At 49.7% G+C, this 21218-nt stretch overlaps 1 protein-coding gene across 13 annotated transcripts in view; it reads left to right on the top strand.

The window, feature by feature from the left end:
• TNIP1 (TNFAIP3 interacting protein 1) overlaps nt 1–21165 on the top strand; it is a 50839-nt gene extending 29674 nt beyond the window's left edge. For 6 of the 13 annotated variants that reach the window (XM_045576617.1, XM_045576610.1, XM_036424709.2 and 3 more), the window contains 12 exons: nt 2294–2388; nt 4159–4279; nt 7684–7773; nt 10948–11013; nt 11194–11325; nt 13628–13756; nt 15967–16098; nt 17342–17467; nt 17997–18062; nt 18362–18553; nt 19751–19841; nt 20396–21165. In XM_045576617.1, the coding sequence (XP_045432573.1) occupies nt 2294–2388; nt 4159–4279; nt 7684–7773; nt 10948–11013; nt 11194–11325; nt 13628–13756; nt 15967–16098; nt 17342–17467; nt 17997–18062; nt 18362–18553; nt 19751–19841; nt 20396–20430 (1275 nt within the window). In that variant the 3' untranslated portion in view covers nt 20431–21165. Of the gene's footprint in view, nt 1–2293; nt 2389–4158; nt 4280–7683; nt 7774–10947; nt 11014–11193; nt 11326–13627; nt 13757–15966; nt 16099–17341; nt 17468–17996; nt 18063–18361; nt 18554–19750; nt 19842–20336 lie in introns of all 13 variants that reach the window. The other 7 variants (XM_045576612.1, XM_045576611.1, XM_045576614.1 and 4 more) reach the window with 7 other exon arrangements.
• Nucleotides 21166–21218: the final 53 nt, after the last annotated feature.

Genomic DNA, 21218 nt, shown 5'->3' on the forward strand with positions numbered 1-21218 from the left:
GTACTGTATCTCTCATATTCATCAGTGTATCCCAGTGCCTGGCACTGAATAGGTGCTTACTGCACATTAGTGAGCAAATGAATGAATGAGTGAGTGGACTAAGGAACTCACAGGTGAGCTCTGTGAGCCCCTTCAGCGGACTGTGACCTTTGTGACGCCTTATCTCCGCCAGCTGCTTTGTACGCAGGGAAATTCCCCAGAAGCTTGGAGGGAACAGCCCTCTAGCCTGGAAAGGTGGACAGCACACCGTGTGCAGCCTTCCCTTAGGAGCAGGACGTTCTGTTCCCTGGAGGCCCCACCCAGAGCTGTGGCATCCTGTGGGTAGAGGCAGATTAATCCGGTTCCTCTTCATTCATTTGTTGATTTGTTTCTTGGTTTACTCGATCACATTTTCAAGGCCAGCTATAATGCAAGGCTTCTAGAAGCTAGGCATTGGAACCAATCACAGTAGTTTTCTGTTCTCTCTGCCTCGAACCTCTGATGTCTGACCACCCCCAGTTCCAGGCTTTGATGCCTTTCCAAGTCTCTCCCGGGAAACAAACAACTCTGAAATCCCTCAGGATAAAAATTTTCCCTCATTGCCTGTGGCAGGGACTCTGCTCCAGTTACTTAGCGGCCCCTTCATCTTGTGCCCTTTGGATTACGAGGCAGTCTCAGCCACAGGAAGAGACCAGAGACTGTACAAGGGCCAGGCCAGGACGGACCCTTATCACTTCCACTCGCCTTTCCCTGGCCAGAAATAGTCACGTGACCACAGCAACAGGGTAGGGAAGACGTTTGGGGAGAGACCTGATTAGGGCCAGAGTTTAATCCCCCTGGTGGTTCTTAACAGCTGTGCAACCTCATGCAAATTCATTCACCTGCCTTAGCCTGCTTTAAAAATAGGCATGAATTCTGTCGCTTTGAGGGCACTCTGAGGCTCTGATGATGCAGTGAGTGGAAGAGCACCCAGCCGAGCACCTGGCGCTGTTAGGTGCTCACTCAGTATTTGTTTTTTTTTTAATATATATTTTATTGATTTTTCACAGAGACGAGGAGAGAGGGATAGAGAATTAGAAATATCGATGAGAGAGAATCATTGATCAGCTGCCTCTTGCACACCCCCTACCGGGGATGTGCCCGCAACCAATGTACATGCCCTTGACCGGAATTGAACCTGGGAACTTTCAGTCCGCAGACCAACGCTCTACCACTGAGCCAAACCGGTTTCGGCTCACTCAGTATTTGTTAAAGATTGAGTGCTTGGTACGCCACAGCACAGCACCGCACCATGGCTGCTCTGCACCTCCCTCCCTTCCCCGTCGGTAATGCCCTGAGTCTGGCTGTCTGTCTTATATGCCCTCACCTCACAGCTCTCTTGGAACACAAGTCGTCAGGTATTATCAGGTGACTGACAGTTCACAGGGTGCTTGCCCTCTCTCGGGCTTGTTTGTCCTCTAAGGAGGCAGAGAAGGCGCAGTTGCCAACGTTGTGTCAGGGAGGGAACTGTGGCGCAGAGGCGAATGAAGCCTGAGCCACTCCTGAGGTGTTGGCCGGACACCCTGTTGACCACCCTGGAAGCCTCGGCCGCTCCCCCAAATCGACTAAGCATATAGGGCGCTAGGTCTCCGATCTTCACTTGTTCGTTCCTTCGTTTGGCCATGCAGTCATTCAGTCCTTTGTTCCTTCAGCAGAGTTAAGTGTCAGCCTGTGCTAGATCCTGAGCTGGGCTGGGATCTGGCAGTGGACAAGAGAATGGGGAAGAGTCCCAGGCCTTAGGTTACTCACAGACTAGAGAGGGTGGGCTGGAGTTGGATATTAAGAAAATAAGGGCAAAAATGGCTCTTTAGCTCTCACTGTCACAAGTACTGAGAATGGGGGGCTGTGAGCAAGGATATGGAGGTGATCTAACTCACTGAGATGTAGAAATCAGGGAGGACTTCTCTGAGGAGGTGATGTTTAGGCTAACTTGAAGCAGGAGTAGAATTTGGGAAGGCCTGTAGGGAAGAGTGTTCTAGGATGTGGGAACTGCAGTGAAGGAGGGGAGATGGAGCTCTCTGCCTGAGAGAAGGAAAAGGCCCTTTGGCTGATCCTTGTTTGGGTATCCTCATGGCTGGCTTTATGAGGATGCTTAAAGGAGCTTGGATGGGCCTGGCGGCTTGGCTCTCAGCTGTCCTGGGAGGGGTTGTGTCAGGCCATGCCAAGAGGCTAATGTGTGGGACCTGGTAGCCCTGTCCTGTCCTCCAACATCAGCGTGGATTAGGAATGCACCCCTCCCCTTCCCTTGCCCTCATTTTACGCCCCTGCTCTTCAGACCCTGTGCGAGCAGCTTCGGAAGGAGAATGAGACCCTGAAGGCCAAACTGGACAAGGGCCTGGAACAACGGGATCAGGCTGCTGAGAGGCTGAGGTGAGTCCAGATTGCAGAGCAGGGATGAGGAGTCGGATGGCCAGGAGGAGGGGCCGGGTGCATGGCACTGATTTCTGGGCTGAGGGCTCAGAGGCCTATGGAGCTCTGGCGCCTGTGCCCAGAGCCTGGCTTTGGGTGTCTTTGGCTCTACTCCTTGGGTACCTCGGGGGGTATTTATAAAGTGAGAACTTCAGAAGAAGGTCTGTACAAATTGCACGTCTGTCTTCCTTGGGAACTTAAGCCTATCTTAGCCTGTTAACAGCTGCTGGCTGGTTGTAGGAGGGCTCAGGACTGTGCTGCCTCCTGCTGGTCATTATTCTGTTCTGCTCTGTGTTCCTGAGAACAGCTGGGGCTCCCTCATCAGGGCTAGTGGGTCATGGACTTAATTACGCACCTTAATTATGAGGGTCAGGCAACGCCCCCAGTTTACACTCCCACACCCCCCTCCTCTACCAAGATTCTGAGACCGTAGGTCTGAGGCAGGACCTAGGCACTTGCCTGTTCCAAAGGGCCGCTGGCATTATGATGTCAGCTGGTCCAGGATCACACTTGAGAAACACTGATCTTGACTGTCAGAACACGAAGGGCCCTGTGAGATCACAGGGGCTAAACCTTTACCTCATTGTGCAGAGGGAGAGACTGAGGCCCAGAGAGAGGCGTGTGAGGTCATGACAGAGCAATAGTAGTGACTGAGCCACTGTGCCACTTTGAATCTGCATATATTTATTTACGTCCAAGCAGTTGGAGTTTTATAGCTCTAATGACTCCGTCCATGGATCCAAAAACCCAGGCTGCAGGAAAGACTCCTGACTAGAGAGCATGTGTACAAAGCTGTGTGGCCTTGGGAAAGCCACTTCTCTGTTTTTCTATTATTACGTGGAAATCCAGCGGGCAAACAGAACATAAATATTTTCCATATTTCAGTCACACTACTTTTATTATGTCCTGCATCACTTGTTATTTACTTAAGAATTTAATTTGAATCCTGTTTTGACTTAAAAAAATACTATAAAGCTTTCACTAAAGTAAGTGGAAGACAGCATTCCCTCTAATAAGTAAAAGGTAATTCCAACAATAAATGTAGGGGAAATCAGAGGATGTTATTGATTCTGGCTAAGTACCATTGCCCATTGAAGGCTCTGAGCCTGAAGCCTGCGCGCGCGCGCGCGCGCGCTCTCTCTCTCTCTCTCTCTCTCTCTCTCTTTTTCTCTCTCTCTAAATAAATCATTTTTATTGATTTCAGAGAGAGATAAAAAAAAAATCAATGATGATAATCATCAGCTGCCTCCTGCATGCCCCCTACTGGGGATTGAGCTCACAACTCAGGCATGTGCCCTGACAGGGAATCAAACTATGACTTCCTGGTTCATAGGTTGAGGCTATCTCCCTTTTAACAAGGGACACTGGCAAGTACAGGAAAGGTGCTCAAGACATCACGCTGAGACTTTTCCCCTGCTCCACACCGGAAGCTGGAAGATAATTGGGAAGAATCACTGGAGTGTGATCCAGGGTTATTTAATGCAGGTTTGGCTGCTTCCTGAGGATTCCATGTCTGCAGGCATCCCAGTTGGGGACGCCCTGCGGTGATGACTGGCAACTCCTAGGGAAGCCCACAGATTGCCAGCAGTTTAAGGATGCCCTTTGGTTTCACCAGAGGAAAGGTTTCAGGGCCTTGCTTACACCCCAGGTCTCAGCTGCCACTCAGATGAAAGTACAATAGATCCTTACCCAGAGCCAGCAAGGTGACTTCTGTGTTTGCCTCCAACCCAGGGAGGAAAACATGGAGCTCAAGAAGTTGTTGATGACCAGCGGCAAAGACAGTTTTTGCGGGCGGCCAGGCTCACCCAAGACGGAAGGCACAGGCAAGAAGGGGGTAGCTGGACAGCTGCAGGTAGGTGCTCAGAAACCCCTTCCACAGCATCCCCTCCTGCCGATGCCAGCCTCCGTCCCCACCTCCAATGGCAGTGAGCTCACTGCCTCCTGCTCAGCAGTTCTGCTGTTCCAAGGTTCTAGTGGTTAGAAGGCTTTTCCTTAGCTTGGCCTGACAGTCCACCTCACTGGAGCTTCTACCTCTCAGGGCTTATTCAGCCTTCAGCCACATGGAGCATCCATTCCCCGCAACACACACGCAGGCTGCCAGCCAGGACCGTGGCTCTGTGGCCCCCACCAGCCCTCTCTTCTCCAGGCTGAGTAGCTCCAGTTCCATTGCTCAGAGACGGTGGTCGAGTCCTTGGCTCAGAGTGAGCACATTCCCTGAACCCATCTCACTCTTTACAGGGTGGCTCCCGAGCATGACATCTCAGACATTCCTGGCAGAGTCAAGGTGTTAACCTTCTGCAGGCTTCTCAGGGGACTCTGTTGAGCTCCTGTGACTGCCCCCGGGGGCCTCTGACATGGAGAGAGGGGGACATGGCCTGGTAGTGCCACCGGTCCGGCAACTTGCCCCCTTCCCACCGCTGCTGCTGTATCCCTGGGTCACATCCAGTCCCCAGGCAGGAACTGACTCCTTGCCCTGTCAGTGCCTTTCCCTTGGCTGCCGGGCTGAGTCCCGGTTTCTTACTAACACATTTTCCCCTTTAATGGGGCTTAATGGCTGCATAGCAGGACTCAATTGTCTTTAATAAGCCCCACACCTATGTAATTGTCCTAGTAACTTAATTACTTCTTACTATAGAGTTTACCCAAGACTCGAAAATCCAATCCATCATCCTTTTCGGATCTCTTTTCCCCCTGTAAGGCAGGCAGAGCCAGGACTATTACTCCATTACTCAGCCTTGCCTGGAGGCTGGAAAGCATGACCTTGCAGAGGTCATGGGGCCTCACTAACCAAGCTTCCTGCCCACTCGCTGGCAGGCAGACCCGAGGTGGGGCCGGGAACCACACTGGGAAGTGGCCATCTCTGTTCCCATTTGCCCCTCCCATCGGGGTCTGCCTTGTTTGTCCTCTTGTGGAAGTGACTTGGGGACTCTCCTGATCTCTGGGATCTTGGGATTCTGCGGGCAGGCCTCTTCACTTTTCCAAAGCTCTTTAATATCAACTCCCCAGAAGGCCGGACGGTCTTACCACCCTGCCCAGGGGAAGGCTCTGTGGGCTTATGGGCAGCAGAGAAGACAGTGCCCCGGAGACCCATGTGGGTTGAGTGCTGCTGCCATCTTGGACAAGTTACATCCGCTCTCTGGCCTCAGTTTCCTCCCTGCATAATGGAGATATTAGCACCTCTCTCAGAGGGTGGTTGGAGGGTTCGGTGGTGTGCCTGTAGAGTAGATGCAGTGCTTGGCACGTGGTCAGCAGTGCACATTAGCTGTTGCTTTTATTTTTAAAGTATATTTTATTGATTTTTCACAGAGAGGAAGGGAGAGGGATAGAGAGATAGAAATATCGATGAGAGAGAGTCATCGACCAGCTGCCTCCTGCACACTCCCCACCGGAGATGTGCCCACAACCAATGTACATGCCCTTGACTAGAATCGAACCTGGGACCCTTCAGTTCACAGCCCGATGCTCTACCTACTGAGCCAAACTGGTTTCAGCAGCTATTGCTTTTAATGGTAAATTGGGTGCCAGCAACCAAGTAGTCTGACTCCTCTCTTCTTTGTGGAGATTAAGAATGTACCCTCTGGGAGCCTGTCACTCTCATTTCCTCCTTCCCCAGTAATGCTAAGCACAGTTCCCCTCCAGGAGGCAGCAGGCTTCTAGGGTCAGGCCCATCTCCTCTTTCTCAGTGGAAGTGGTGGTCCCTGGAGGGCTCCCCCACCTTTGCTCCCTTTACTCCGGGTTCTGTGGTGTGCTTACAGGCTTTAGCCTGCAGGGGGCACTTGAGCATTCCAAGTTCTGTTTTCAGAGCTCACCACAGGCCTTAAAATCCTACAAAACCAAACTAGAAAATGCACTTGGGCACAGTACTATTAACTAAACTGCAGACCAGATTCCACCAGTTTATCACTCATGTTCTCCTATACCGTGACTGATTCCAGATCCCACATTGTATTTAGTTATCATGACTCTTTAGTCTCCTCCAATCTGTGACAGGTCCCAGGGTTCCTTGTCTTGTCTTTCATAAACTTAGCACTTTGGGGTCATACTAGCCATTTATTTTGTAGAATGCCCCTCAACTTGGGTTTGTTGGATGTTTGCCTATGCTTGGATTGGGGTTATGGATTTGGGCAAGAACATCATAGGAGTGACATCGTACCCTCCTTACTGCATCATGTCAGGTGTCTTATTGCTCTCAACCTTGATCATGTGGCTAAGTGGGTGTCTGTCAGCTTTCTCTCATAAAGCAATGAATTTTCTCTCTGTAATTATTAAACACTTATTTCTAGGAGTAACTTGGACGCTGTGCAAATGCCGTTTCTTGTACACTGCAGTGATTAGGATAACTGTAGTATTATGATGACAGTTTTGCATGTCCCTCATTCTTTGGAATTCTTATGTAAGGAAGAGTTGTTCCTTCTCCTCATTTATTTAATTATTCAGCTATATTTTCCTACCACTATGGACTCAAGGATATTCATCTTATTCTTTGGACTATAATCCAATGTTATCACAATTTATTTTCTGGTTCACATTGTTCCAGCTTGGCTAGGGGAAGCTCCTTCAAGTTGTCTCCTATGCCCATTTGATAGGCCATTATTATTATTATTATTATTATTATTGGCATTATTTTTCGGCCCTTCTTTACTTTCTGACACCATGAGGTGCTCTAAACCCATTCCCTGCCCCAGCCCTAGAATTAACCCCTTGTCCAAGGAGTCCTGTTCCTTTTTGTTGAAGAATGGTATTTAGGAACTGATCTGGGCCTTAGATGTGCTCATTGCTACTGGAGTGTCACTGCTTAGGCTCTCTCAGTGAACAGAGCTAGGAAGTATGTGTATGTATACCAATGACATACACATCTTTATTTTTGTATCTTTCTAAAAACATTTAAAAATATTTTATAAAATATTAAAAAATATATAACTCTTAACTTCTTGGCCAGAGGATTTAGGGTTGACATGGGGATGGAAAGGGGGAAAGTAGCTGGCAGTGCCTTAGAGGTAGAGCTTGAGCAGGAAAGGCATGGATGTGGGAGGAGGACAGGGGAGGAAGGCTTAGGAGCCCCCAAGGGTCAGGGAGGGGCAATAATGAACTCAGTGGACTTCCCGAGGGGGTTTAGTCATGGTTGGGGTGTGTAGCAGTGTCCTGGTGGATGGGAGGGTAGAGAGGTGGGGACACACGGCTAGGTGAGGGCCCTTAGATCGGTGAGAGGATGCTTATTTGAGGCTTTGCTAAAGGCCCCTCTGAATTTCTCCCCAGGCTAGTGCAACAGCAAGTAAGACCCCAGAGGCGGGAGCCTTCGGTGCAGCTGAGAAGAAAGTGAAGATGCTGGAGCAGCAGCGCGCAGAAGTAGGTGGCCTCCTGGGACCCACAGGTCAAAGGCCCTCCCTTGTTCCCTGGCTCTGGCTAGTCCTAAGTCACCATGGTGAGTTGCCATGGTGACCACTGAACCATCTGCCCATAGACTTAATGGACTTTTTCTAAATCTTCACTTGAGGATATGTTTTCATTGATTTGGAGAGAGAGAGGAAGGGAGAGAGAGAGAGAGAAACATCAATGTGAGAGAGAAACATGTACGGTTTACTTCCTGTACATGCCCCAACTGGGGATCAAACCTGCAACCGAGGCATGTGCCCTGACCAGGAATCAAACCAGCAACTTTTTGGTGTATGAGTTGACACTCCAACTAACTGAGCCACCCAGCCAGGGTTGTCCTAGAATCTTGTCTCTTGGTCAATCCCCTTGCCTACAAGGGTCACTCTGAGGAGGTAGCATTTGGGGCACAGCCTAAAACTGTTAGCAGGGGAGGGGTACTTTAGGAAGACTAAACCCTAAATGGTGGAAAGAGGTTGTGATAAGGTGGGTGAGTTTCAGCCTCAGGAACGGGGAGCCTGGGTTCATTGGTCACCTTGCGACTGGTTTAGGGAGGAACTGTCTTAGAGGGAGATCCCACGCCTTGTGACACTGCTTCTAACCAGCTGAGAACCCCCAGATCGAGGCTATTTCCTTGTCTCATGCCTGTTTCTCCTCCATCTCCCACCCCAGGTGGAGTCCAGTCCCCTTTGCGGAGCTCTGTCCTTCTGATGCTGGGCCTTTCTGCCTCCCTGGCCCCAGCACATTGGGAAGGCAGCCTCCGTTAGTCCTTTGCCTGTGTACATACTAATTTTAGTTTTCTGCTTGTATTGCCCCAAGCCTGAGGTATTTTTTCTGATTAGCAAAGTAATGGAATGTTCATTAAAAAGATTGAGAATCTTACCTCCTAGAGCAGTGGTCGGCAAACTCATTAGTCAAGAGAGTGACAAACCGACCACTGTCCTAGAGTAACATCACAGTTAGTAACAATTCATTACACATTCCTTGTTTTCGTCTGTGTGCTCACTAATCTATAATCTGGTTTTTAAAATAGCAGAAAAAATTGTACATATTGCATTACAAATTTACTTTTTCCTTTAAAATTAACTATAACTTTAAGGATGCCCATAGATATGTACATATGTATATATGTATATACTGTACATTCCTTTAATATATATATATGTGTATATATATATATATATATATTGGGTCGGCAAGTAAGTAATTGCGGATTTTTTAAAGAAAATCAAAGACAATTTTTTCATGGAACTAAATAACTTTATTCTGTAATGTATTGCCCATTTTGATCAATGACCTTTTGCCATCTTTCAGGCAGCATCATAATCCCACGTTCAAAAAACTTCTGGTTTTTATTAGCAAAAAACTGAATCAGGTACGATTTGACATCATCATCATTATTGAAATTTTTACCATTCAAGGAGTTTTGTAAAGATCGAAACAAAAAGTAATCAGATGGTGCAAGGTCAGGACTATATGGTGGATGTGGCAAAACATCCCAACCAAGCTCCATTCATTTTTGCCGAGTGACCAAAGATGTGTGTGGCCTTGCATTGTCATGATGGAATACAACACCTTTTCGATTTGTCAATTTGGGCCGCTTTTCTTCAACTGCATTGTTTAATTTCATTAGTTGTTCAATGTAGACATCAGAATTGATCGTTCGGTTGGGTGGTAAGAGTTCAAAGTAGACAATTCCTTTGTAATCCCACCAAACTGATAACAAAACCTTCTTTTGATGAATATCAGCTTTTGATGTTGTTTGAGTTGGTTCACCAGGCTTGCTCCACGATCTTTTCCGCTTGATATTGTTGTAAACAACCCATTTTTCATCGCCAGTTATCAGTCGTTTTAAAAATGGATCATTTTCATTACGTTTCTTTAGCAAATCGCAGCTGCTAATGTGTTGCGTTAACTGTGATTCTTTCAGTTCGTGAGGAACCCATGTATCGAGTTTTTGAACATAGCCAAGTTGTTTTAAGTGATTTTCAATGCATGTATGTGATACATGAAGCTTCTCTGCAATCTCACGTGTTGTACTGTGACAGTCCGAATTGATTATTGCTTTGATTAGGGCGTCATCAACTTCAACTGGACAACCAGAGCGTTTTTCATCTTTGAGTGAAAAATCACCAGAACGAAATTTGGCAAACCAATTTTGACACTGCCGTTCTTTTAAGGCTTCGTCACCATAAACAGCACATAACTTTTTATGAGCTTGCGATGCGTTTTTCCCTTTGTGGAAATAAAAAATCAAAATATGACGAAAATGTTCCTTTTGATTTTCCATTTTTCAACGAACGCCAAACAAAAACTACAAAACAGATCAAAAAACTTTTTTTACTGATTAACAGCTGAATAGCCAACTATCAAATAACAAAATGTGTTTTACATTTTTACTACGTCTGCAAACCTAAAAATTCAACTGAAGCCATATATGTGTGAAACCCGCAATTACTTACTTGCCGACCCAATATATATATGTGTGTGTGTAATATATATATTTCATTCTGAGTACTTTTTATTTTATGTTTCTGAAATTGGGATACCCTTTCCCATCATTTTATTTGTGATGTAGGATTGTTTTTGGTCCCAGAGGAATTGTTATATCAAGAGTATGGCAAATAAATAGCGTCACGGTAGAACTGAGGCAGCATATTGGGTTTTCTGAACAACTGCATGGCGCTCCGTTTCTGATTACCCTGTAATTTCTGTCACCCATCTTCTATGCCTAGGCTGGCCTCTAGATTGTTTTGTAATACAAACATTGAAATGATCATGATATACATATATTTTTATGCTTCTTTTGGTTACTATTTTTAGAGTAGAATTACTGGGTTAGAGAGAACGAGAACTTATACGTAGTCCCAAACTGCCCTCTAAATGGGTGTGTGTTTCATAATTCTACCCCGACTGACACACTGTTTTTGTGTCTTGGTGTTAGTCTGGCTGTCCTGGCAAGGATAAAATGTGGTGGTTGATAGAGGGACCCTCTTTGAGGAGCACTGAGTTTTATTGAGAAGCGAGAGGTTGAGTCAGTGTCTGTGGCCAGCGTTCGCACACGCTGCGTGCTCCTGGGGAAGCTGGTGTGTGTGGAATTGGCTGTCTGTGGTCCTCTGCTTATCCCCACTAACCCCTCTCTCCCCACAGCTGCTTGAAGTGAACAAACAGTGGGATCACCATTTCCGGTCTATGAAGCAGCAGTACGAGCAGAAGGTAGCGTGGGAGTTACGGGAAGTCAAGGCTGAGTCCAGGTTCTCGGCTGTTGTCAGCGCACCCCTCCGTAGCACGCGCGCCGCCCCCCCCCCCCCCCCCCCCCCGCCATCCTGCTCAGCACTGTTGTCGCTTGGGGGGCAATCATGTTTACGCACCCCCTCCCTCTGCCTCTGACCCCAGATCACTGAGCTGCGCCAGAAGCTGGCGGACCTGCAGAAGCAGGTGACTGACCTGGAAGCTGAGCGGGAGCAGAAGCAGCGTGACTTTGACCGCAAGCTTCTCCTGGCCAAGTCCAAGATTGAAATGGAGGAGGCAAGTGTGGCTGCTGGGCCCTGAGGGTTTGGCTCTGGGAGGCCTGCTCCTCCCTCCCCCGTGGAGTAAACAAGCCAGGGCAGGAGTCAGGAGACCAGGGGGTTCCGGCTCCCGCTCTTATGCAGAGGGCTGTGTGGCCAAAGGCAAAAGCACTTTCCTTCCCCTTGCCCTGGTTTCCCATTTAAACATTGAGAAGATTGGATTAGTCAATGGTTTTCATAATTTCTTACTTTCTAACAAAACTTTTTGTTCAATTAGCGTCTATGGGTTAGGGAAGCACAGAATAGAAAAGAGAGAAAAGCAGGCTGGCTCTGGGGCACTCGATAGGGGTGGGTGCTTTTGAGTGTTTGAGTTGTGATGGCTCTTGGTTGGGGACTAGTTTCTCTATTCGTTCAGCTAGTCAACAGGCCGTACACTTGGCACTGTGCTGGGCAGAGTCCAGTCCAGCTTTGAGGGGGAAGAGACGCTAAACAACTGATTACAGAAGCAAATAAGCTGAAGTGTGTTAAGTACTACACAGGAGAAGTGACAGGGATCGGGGAGGGGGCAGGAAGAGGAGCCAGATTCAGTCAGGAGCCAGGACTCTGACCCCTGAAGAAGCAGCATTTGATCTGTATCCGTGTGACTGATCCCAGCCAAGGCCCTCGGGTCCTATTACAGCCGAAAGAGGAAAGGCCTCCTGCCCCACAGGCTTCTGGGAGACTTTATTTATGTCGCGATGCCTTCCCTTTCGTGGGAACGGCCCAGGCTATTACTGTTTAGCTTCTAAATGGACATTTTCAATGAAGTTTGCATTTCAGAGTTCCCTCTCATCAGCATAGGACACCCAGGGGTCTTGTCTGAGCTGTCACCTGCCTCCGTGACCACCTCTGCCCTTGAAGATGAGTATTAGGGAGGACACTGCCAATCTTTTCTCCTGAGTGCAGGCACATCTTGTGACTGTCAGCCTGTGACCCCTAGCGCTTTGGTCCCTTCCCCTGGCTCACATCCGTAGGTGGACAGGTCTCTGGATCTGACAGCATCTCCCCCTCAGTGGGGGGAGGTGGGATGTTTCGAGACAAAGCACAGCTCTGTAGATAAGGACACATGGCGATAGAAGCCATGCTAATCCTGGAGCCTCTTCAACAGGAGTCCAGACCAGCTCCCACCAGTTCTGGCCAAGGCTGCCCTCTGCAATCTCTGGCTGCCTGTCCCTATTTTAAACACTTTCTGTGACTTGCAAGATGAGAGAGAGCACTGGAATTAAGATACCTGGCTCTAGCCCCAAGTATCACTGTGTAGCCTGGGAGAAATCATCTCCCTTCTCTGCACAGTCATTTCCCATCATATAAAGGGGTTAGGACTTGATTTTCTCTAAGGGCCAGTCCAGCTGTGGCCCTGCAGTGAAGGAGCCCTGATTGTTCCCTAGTAGGTGTAAGAGCAGTGCTTCCCCCTGGAAGCCTTCCCTGATTTCTTCTCAGCTGTTGCACGCTCTTTTAACCTTTAGGACGGACTGTTTCTCTGTGTAGGAATGCTTTCTGCCTTGTGCTACTTTTATTTCTTTGAGTGTTTTCTCTCCTCTAGGTTCAGAGACTAAAAAGCAGAAAGGTCTTTTAGAGATTCTTAGTGGTTTCTCACTTTCTGAGTCACAGAAGAACCCTGTGCAAATCTGGCAGGAACTATGGCTTTTCTCCCTAGAAAAATTGCACAGACAAAATTTTACACTGTTTTGGGGCTCACAGACCTCCTGAGGTCCATGTGTGACTCATGTTAAGAACTCCTTGCCCTGGCTAGTGTGACTCAGTGGTTAGAGCATCAGCCTGTGCACCGTAGGGTCTTGGGTTCGATTTCTGGTCAAGGGTGAGTACCTGGGTTGCAGGTTTGATCCTCGCCCCAGTTAGGGCACATGCAGGAGACAAACAATCTCTCACATCAATGTTTCTCTCTTTTTCTCTCTCCCCCTCCCTTTCTACTGTCTAAAAATAAATGGGGGGGGGGGGGAATATCCTCAGGTGAGGATTAGCAGATAAACAAAAGAAACTCCTTTCCAATGGTGGATAGGTAAGCTTAGACCAGAGGGGGTTGTGACAGTGTCCCAGGTCTTAGCTGGTGGAGGAGCTGGTGTCAGCTGGTGTCGAGTGCCTCTTCTTTGAGGTCAGGATTTTGGGCATTACTGCTCTGACCCCAGGTTCCCTGTGTGAGCACAGTGAGGGCTGCAGAGTGAGAGCAAGAGAGGAGGCATGCTGGAGAAGCAGGACATCAGTGCGCGGAGCCCCAGTCTCCTGCAGAGGCTCCAGCTTACCCGCCCTTGTGTTCCCTGCAGACGGACAAGGAGCAGCTATCAGCAGAGGCCAAGGAGCTGCGCCAGAAGGTCAAGTGTCTGCACGATCAGCTGAACCCACTGACCCGGCAGCGGGATTACCAGGAAAAGGAGATCCAGCGGCTCAACAAGGTGGGCACTTTGGTCCTGGTCCCTCTGGCAAGCACAGCTTCCCTAAGCCCAACTCCCACCTGTGCCCAGTCCTCAGCTCTGGAGGGGCAAGTCTGGATCGGGGCACTGGTGCTGAGGGCCTGGATGCTGCCCAAGGTACCCGCCTCTGCCTTTTCCTCCCCGCACACAGAGGGGCCAGTCCTGGAACGAGCCTGTGCTTGCTCCCCTCCGTACCCTTGGACCTGCTGTTTCCTCATTCATGCCACCCTGCTCATTGTTCAGGTGCAGTGAGGCCTCCCACAAATCTCCTTCCAGTTGCCCTATTCTACCCACCTAGAGGCCCAGCAACTTCTTTCCTGCCCCTTCTCAAATTTCCTTGTGATTGCTTATTTAACATTCCGTCTTCTCATGCAGTGGTGGGAGGTGCGCATCTTCACAGGGACATATACCCCCAGTGCCTGGCACAAAGCACATGCCCAGGGAATACTCGCTGGCAGGAGTGAGTGAGCACAGGCCTGGGGGTTCCCACCCTTGTGAAGTGGGACCCAGGGAGACAGGGTGCTCGGGTGGGCTAGGGAAAGTAGAAACCCTCTCCTCTGAGTCAGGCAAGTGGCAGTGGCTGGGCCAGGTCTGAATCCTTTCTGGGCCTCCATGTTGCCATCCGAACCATCGGCCCTGCCCACCTTCCAGTGCAGGGTTAGAGGAATGCACTGCCAGTGGGAGTTGGTCTGGACGCCTGTTGAAGAGGCTCCAGGATTAGCAAGGCTCCTGTCGCCATGTGTCCTTATCAACAGGGCTGTGCTTCCTCTCTGAAGGCCTGGCATTGCTGAGTCCGTGGCCCGCTTTTCCCTTCTGTTGGCTTTGGTATTTGAAAAGCATTGATTATGATGAGTCTGGGTCCTTGGGACCTGATCTCAGAGAAAAGAAGGATGTGTCCTGATCTGGGGGATTGAAATCCAGGCAGAATACTGTTCATGGTGCTGGTCATAGGGATGGTCCAGGTGGGATCATGCCCCCCAGGTTTCCTTGGCATCGCTGGGGACAGACACTCAGGTGTGGGTGATTGATGCCAGGCCCTCCCTGCCTCTGGACCTCCATCTTTTCACCCAAAAAAATGGGCAGAGGGAGGAGGAGAAAGAAATGGAGCCATCGCCTCTCCTCGCAGCATCCCGAATCAACTTTTTTTTTTTTTTTTAAATATATTTTATTGATTTTTACAGAGAGGAAGGGAGAGAGATAGAGAGCTAGAAACGTCGATGAGAGAGAAACATCGACCAGCTGCCTCTTGCGCACCCCCCACCGGGGATGTGCCCGCAACCAACGCACATGCCACTGACCGGAATCGAACCCGGGACCTTTCAGTCCGCAGACCAACGCTCTACCACTGAGCCAAACCGGCTTCGGCCCGAAATCAACTCTTGATTTAGCGTTGTTTCTGGGGGAGTCAAGAAGACCAAGTGGCAGACCCAGTCCAAGTTGGGGGAGGTCTCCTTGACCTCCGTGCTGTCCAGGAAGGCACTTGGGGCAGTGTTGCCACATGGCGGGCGGAGGCCCTGCTGTTCAGGGGGCTGAAGTTGAGGTGGGGATGAGGGTGGCCAGTCGTGAGAGATGTCCCAAAGTCCTCACCTAACAAGTTAACAGGTTTGAAGGAGAAAACCAATTACTAGAAACCTTTTAAGAGGTGAGCAAGTTGAAATTAATATCCAGTCTAATCTAACTCCAGGAGAGTTGAGGCTGGAAGGGTTGGCTTAGTGGCAATGGCTTGTGGAAGCTGACGGATCTCACAACAGGCCAGACTGAAGATTCTCCTGAAGGATTTAATATTCCTTCTATGTCTGGGTGCTAGGCTTGAGCCACACCTGCTCAGGAAAAGGGAAACTCTCCCTTCTTCATGAAGTTTAGACTGCTGGTTAATAACACACAGTGGATCTGAATCCCCACTTTGCCACTTGCTGTGTGGCTTTGGACAAATCACTTCAGGTCTCAGAACCTCAGTTTTCACATCTGTAAAATGGGGGTGATAGTCTTTTCCTCCTGGGACTGTAGAGAGGATTCAGTGAAATGATGTGTGCATAGTATTAATGAATAGGGCAGCATTTATTAAATAGTACTGGTGGCGGTGGTTATTATCATTATTGTCAGGAAGGGGGACCCTAAGGATGACCCTGTCAGTGGAACCTGACTTTCGGGGCTTCTGCTGATGGACCCGTCTTCTCTCTTGCTGGTCTCAGGCCCTAGAGGAAGCACTGAGCATCCAGGCCTCCCCATCGTCTCCATCTACAGCCTTTGGGAGCCCAGAAGGAGCTGGGGGCCTCCTCAGAAAACAGGAGCTGGTCACGCAGAACGAATTGCTGAAACAGCAGGTGAGCCTTGGGGGAGGCCAGTAGGCCAGGAGGCCAGTAGTGGGAGCTGGAGCATCCTGAGACCCAGGATGGGCTTGGCATCACATGGAAGCAGTCATCGGTAGTCCACTTTCTGCCTTTGGCCAGGACCGCAGCCTGGTTACAGGTTTATCCTTTCCAGCATTGTGTCCCCAACTAGTCATTGCTCTGTGATTTAGCCATCCTTACCCCAACTGTGCCATATCTACCTAAAATTTTAAGAATAAATTTTAAATAAGTTACTTTCAATAAATGTAATTAAAAAGCTTTATATCACTACTATAAATAGAAAAACCTGTTTGTTATTTTTCCATAAATAAAAAGGTAACCATAAGCAAGCAAAACAGTGTTATTAAACTTGAGCTGGATACTCTTGTCTGATGAAGACTCTGAACTTGAGCCCTCATTCCCTTCACTTAAGGGAAACTAACACATACTAGAAAGGCATTAAAGATCTAGCACAGAACAGAGACTTTCTCCCCAAGGGGCACAGGAGGCTTGCAAGGAGGTTGGAAAGGTCACGCTGTCCCATGTATTCCCATGTGATTTCATGCAGGTCCCAGCCTCTTCCCTGCCAGGCTCCCGGAAGCCGTGGGAGAGCTCTGTAAGCCTTCTATCCTCGGAGGGTCTTCTGTCCACACCCTGGTCCCATAGCCTCTACCTCCGGGGCCAAAGCAGAATGATAGGATTGGACTGGCTGATGGCTGTCAACCTTTTTAAAAAGTCATACATCTGTGTTGAAGCCCAGAATATAAAATAGGGGGATCCACACCTGGCTCGGTGGTTGAGTGTCGACCATGAAGCAAGAGGTCACTGTTTGGATTCCTGGTCAGAGCACTTGCTCGGGTTGTGAGCTCAGTCTCCAGTAGGGGCATGCAAGAGGCAGCCGATAGATGATGTTTCTCACTCATTGATTTTTTAGTTCTCTATCCTTCTTACTTCCTCTCTCTCTAAAAATCAATAAAAACATATTTTAAAAATAATGTATCTAAGACATAATAAATAAATAAACCAGGGGGATCCAGAACTACTTTGTTTGAAGATGGGGCTGGGGCTGGAGGTGTACCTATTCCCACTCCATGGGGGCTGTCCAGATGGGGTAACACCAGCTCTGATGACTCTCAGCAGCCAGCCCAGGCTACAGGGCCTCAGCAGGTCTGAGCCTCCACTCAGATGTGTACCTCCTTCCTCACTGCTTTCCTCTCTCCCCTCTTCACCCCTGCAGGTGAAGATCTTTGAGGAGGACTTCCAGAGAGAGCGCAGTGATCGGGAGCGCATGAATGAGGAAAAGGAAGAGCTGAAGAAGCAGGTAGAGAAACTGCAGGCCCAGGTCACGCTGTCAAACGCCCAGGTGAGAAGAGCTGGCCCGAGAAAGGGGCCGTGGGCCTGCCCTCATGGGGACGGGGGCATGGATTGCAGGGTCCCTGTGAGCCTGGATGTCAGGACACTCACTGCTTCTCCTTCCAGCACTGCTATAAGCTCCTGTGAATTTCCAGGAGACATGCCACCCCATCCCTAATCTCTGGCTCTGACTTTGCACAGTCAGTTTTGATGCCTTTAAAAAAACAAATTTGGGGATTGGCCCAGAGCCCCCATTGTCCCGAAGAATGCACCTGAAAAATGTTAATATGGAAGCAGAAACAGTGAGCACACCGGAAGCCTGCTGACTGGTGGTCAGACCTCCCACAGTGAGCAGGCCTTACCTGTAGCCACCGGCCTGAGCTGTGCTCTGCCCCACAGGGCCCTTCCCCAGCGCTGGGCCAGTCAGGACAGCCCAGGCTGCATCAGCCCATCAACCCTGGGGCTGCTTAAGCCTGGGTCCAAGCTTGGCCAGGAAGCCCCTGAGCCAACAGTCTTCTCTCCCTCCTTTCTTCTCTCAGCTAAAAGCATTCAAAGACGAAGAGAAGGCGAAAGAAGCCCTCAAACAGCAGAAGAGGAAAGCAAAGGTGAGGGGGCTCAAGGAGGAAGCAGCACTGACCTTCCTCAGAGAGTACAGTCTGCTGGGAGAGGCAGTGTTTGCTCAGGGGCCCAGCTAACAAATGAGTAATGCAGTAGAGCTCTTAGAACAGTACTTGGGACAGAGTAAGTACTCAGGTCACATTAGCTGTCATCGTTGTTGCTATTCCATGCTATGTGCCAGCCTTCTGAGAACTAACATTCTAGAAGATGAGAGAGGAGATGGTGTTACTGGGGATGGCCCTGCAGCCTGTCACGGGCCAGAGCCAGACATCAGCCTTTCTTGCAGGCCTCGGCAGAACGCTACCACGCGGAGCCCCACCCGGAGCACCTCTGCGGGGCCTACCCCTACGCCTATCCGCCCATGCCAGCTATGATGCCACATCACGGCTATGAAGATTGGTCCCAGGTCCGCTATCCCCCGCCCCCCATGGCTATGGAGCACCCACCCCCACACCCCAACTCCCGCCTCTACCATATGGTAAGTCTGTGTCCCTCCTTCACCCCAGGACCCACACAAGGCCACCCCAGACACTTTCCAGAGGGCAAAGTCAAGTGGGGGCGTCAGAAACTCCATTCTTGGCTCCTTCCTAACCGCGCTGTGCTGTGTGGGTGGATGTCCAGGGCCTGGCTCTAGCCTGCTATCCCAGGGGCAGGACTCCAGCCCAGAGCCACCGATGTAGGACAGAAAAGGCAGAGAAAGAGGGCTGGGTAGCAAGGAGGACTCCTTCCAATCAACCAGGTCAGGGTATCAGAGTGTGGGTTTGGTTTTGTCTTCTGACTTCCACATGTGGTCAGGCACCACAGATCCTCACCATGCATTCTCCCCTCCCCTTTTTCTCCTTCTCTTTTTTCAGTTTTCTTCTCTCTCTCCTCCTCCTCCTCTCTCTCTCTCTCTCTCTGCTTTCTTCTTTTCCTTGCTTATCATTGTTACTCCAAAGAGCTGCCATCACCTTTCCATCCTCTCCAGTCCCTCTGCCACAGTCCCCTCAGGCATCCCCACTCTCACCTGGACAGCAGCCTCCTATCCGGCCTCTCTCTCAGCTTTTCTCCCTATGACCATTCTCTCTCCCTGTGACCATTCTTTACTGAAGTATAACGTGGGGCTTAAGAGGTTGACTCTGGGCTTATAGAGATCTGGATTCTAATAAAAGTTACTTAACCCCACTGAGCCTCAGTTTCCTTATCTGTAAAATGGGGATGGCAACCTGGATTGTTGTAAGAATTCCATTACAGTCGACTCTCCATATCCACTGATTGAAAATATCTGGAAAAAAACATTACATTGTTGCTGACATGTACCATGTAGTTAGGCCAACAATGGTTGATTGTACCGAACAAGACATTTTTAAAAATCATTCCCTAAACAATACAGTATAACAACTATTTACCTGACATTCGTGTTATATTATGTACTGTAAGTAATCCAGAGATGATTTAAAGTATAATATATGAGAGGATGCGTGTAGGTTACATACGAATACGACTACGTTTCATACAAGTGACTTGAGTATCCTTGGATTTTGGTATCCCTGGGGTGGGGGGTGATCCTGGAACCAATCCCCTGAGGTACTGATGGAGAACTGTACACTTGATTACTGTGTATTTAGTATTGTTAGTGCTGCTATTGTAATTTTCACATGTGGTTGTTGGTTACTAAGCACCAGTTTTGTTGCAGCCAGAATACACCTGGCGGCCGCCCTATGGAGGGATGCGCAATCAGACCTCCCAAGTAATGGACCCGCCTGCAGCTAGGCCTGCAGAGCCAGGTAAGCGTGATCCCCTCGTACTGAGGGCTTGGGAAGGGTCTCAGCTGTGCAGAAACGGGGGGCTCTGATGGGAGATGGTGAGCCCCTTCACAAAGGTGTGCGAGTCGAGGCTGTAGACAGCTTGGAGGGAGTGAGGCTGGAAGAGCTAGTGGTTGGGAGGAGGGACTGGGCTGCTCAGTCATTTTCTCATGTTCCCCAGAGGCAGCCAAATGGCCAGGGCTGCCCCTTCTTCTGGAACTGCCCCACTTCTGGGATCGAGGGAGACTGAGTAGGCTCCAACATTTCGTAGACCCAGGACTTTGGGCAGGTTTTTAAAACCTCTGTGGGTCCCAGCTCCCTCCCCCATAAAGAGATAGTCGTCTGCCTGCTTCATAGGGTTGAACTGCACGTACTGAAAGAGGAATGTATCTGAGGTGCTTGGCCCAGGGCCTGGCGCTCGGTAACACTCAATAACTCGAGCTGTTACTTTCACTGTTACTGTATTGGCTTCCACAGCACTTTGAAACCTCCTGTACCACCTCATCTTTAAGTCCTCAACATTTCTGTTTGTTTAGACTCTGCAAAAAATGACCGCAAGGGGCCTCAGTGAGACCAGATTTCTTCACTTGGCTCCACTTTCGTCCTGCACAGCCAGCTGACCTCAGATTTCTGAAAAACTAGAGGCCACGAGCTCCGTGTGGCCAGAGTCTGAGCCAGACAGGAAGCTGAGAGGGGCCACCCGCCCGTGCCCTGGCCCCAACCTGAACTGTTTGCAGATTGGGGAGGCTCTACCCAGAAGGCTTCTGTCTGCGCCCTTCCTTTGGCGCCACTGGAAAAAACTCGCTGTCCTGCCACGGCGTGGAGAGAGGACCTGCCATTCTTGTGGAATCCTCTGGGGATGTCAGTCCCAAGAGCGGGGTGCAGCTGGGACCCCTTTCTTTCAGAACTCGCCCAGAAGTGGTTCCAGCCACTCTGGGGACCATGTTCCATTCATGTGTGTGTTTAATTTTGCTTCAAGCTCTGTAGTAGCAGGACCTAGACCACGCCCATCCCTCCCCCTCTGTGAGGAGCTGTGGGAAGACGTTTGCCTCTGGGAGCTGAAGAGAACAAGGGATGTTCTGCTGTGGGGCTCTCCACCTCCGCCCAAGCAGCCTTGCTCGCGCCACTGCAGCCGGGATGAAGGCCGTGCCAGCTACATAGGCCGAGGGGCCCAAGCCCGAAGCCCCCAGGCCCTCGGCCCCGCCGCTGGAGGCCTGCGGTGCTGGAGGCCCGGACTGGGGTGGCTGTTCGTCCCTGGGCAGCTCTTTGCACGAATCTTGGACATAAATCCAAGTGGAAGTAACTGGTGTTTTTATGTCGCGGCTAATGTTCCATCCCCGTCAGTCAGAATGCTGCTTC

The sequence above is a fragment of the Pipistrellus kuhlii genome, unplaced genomic scaffold, assembly GCF_014108245.1.
Source record: "Pipistrellus kuhlii isolate mPipKuh1 unplaced genomic scaffold, mPipKuh1.p scaffold_m20_p_8, whole genome shotgun sequence".
NCBI classification, from domain to species: domain Eukaryota; kingdom Metazoa; phylum Chordata; class Mammalia; order Chiroptera; family Vespertilionidae; genus Pipistrellus; species Pipistrellus kuhlii.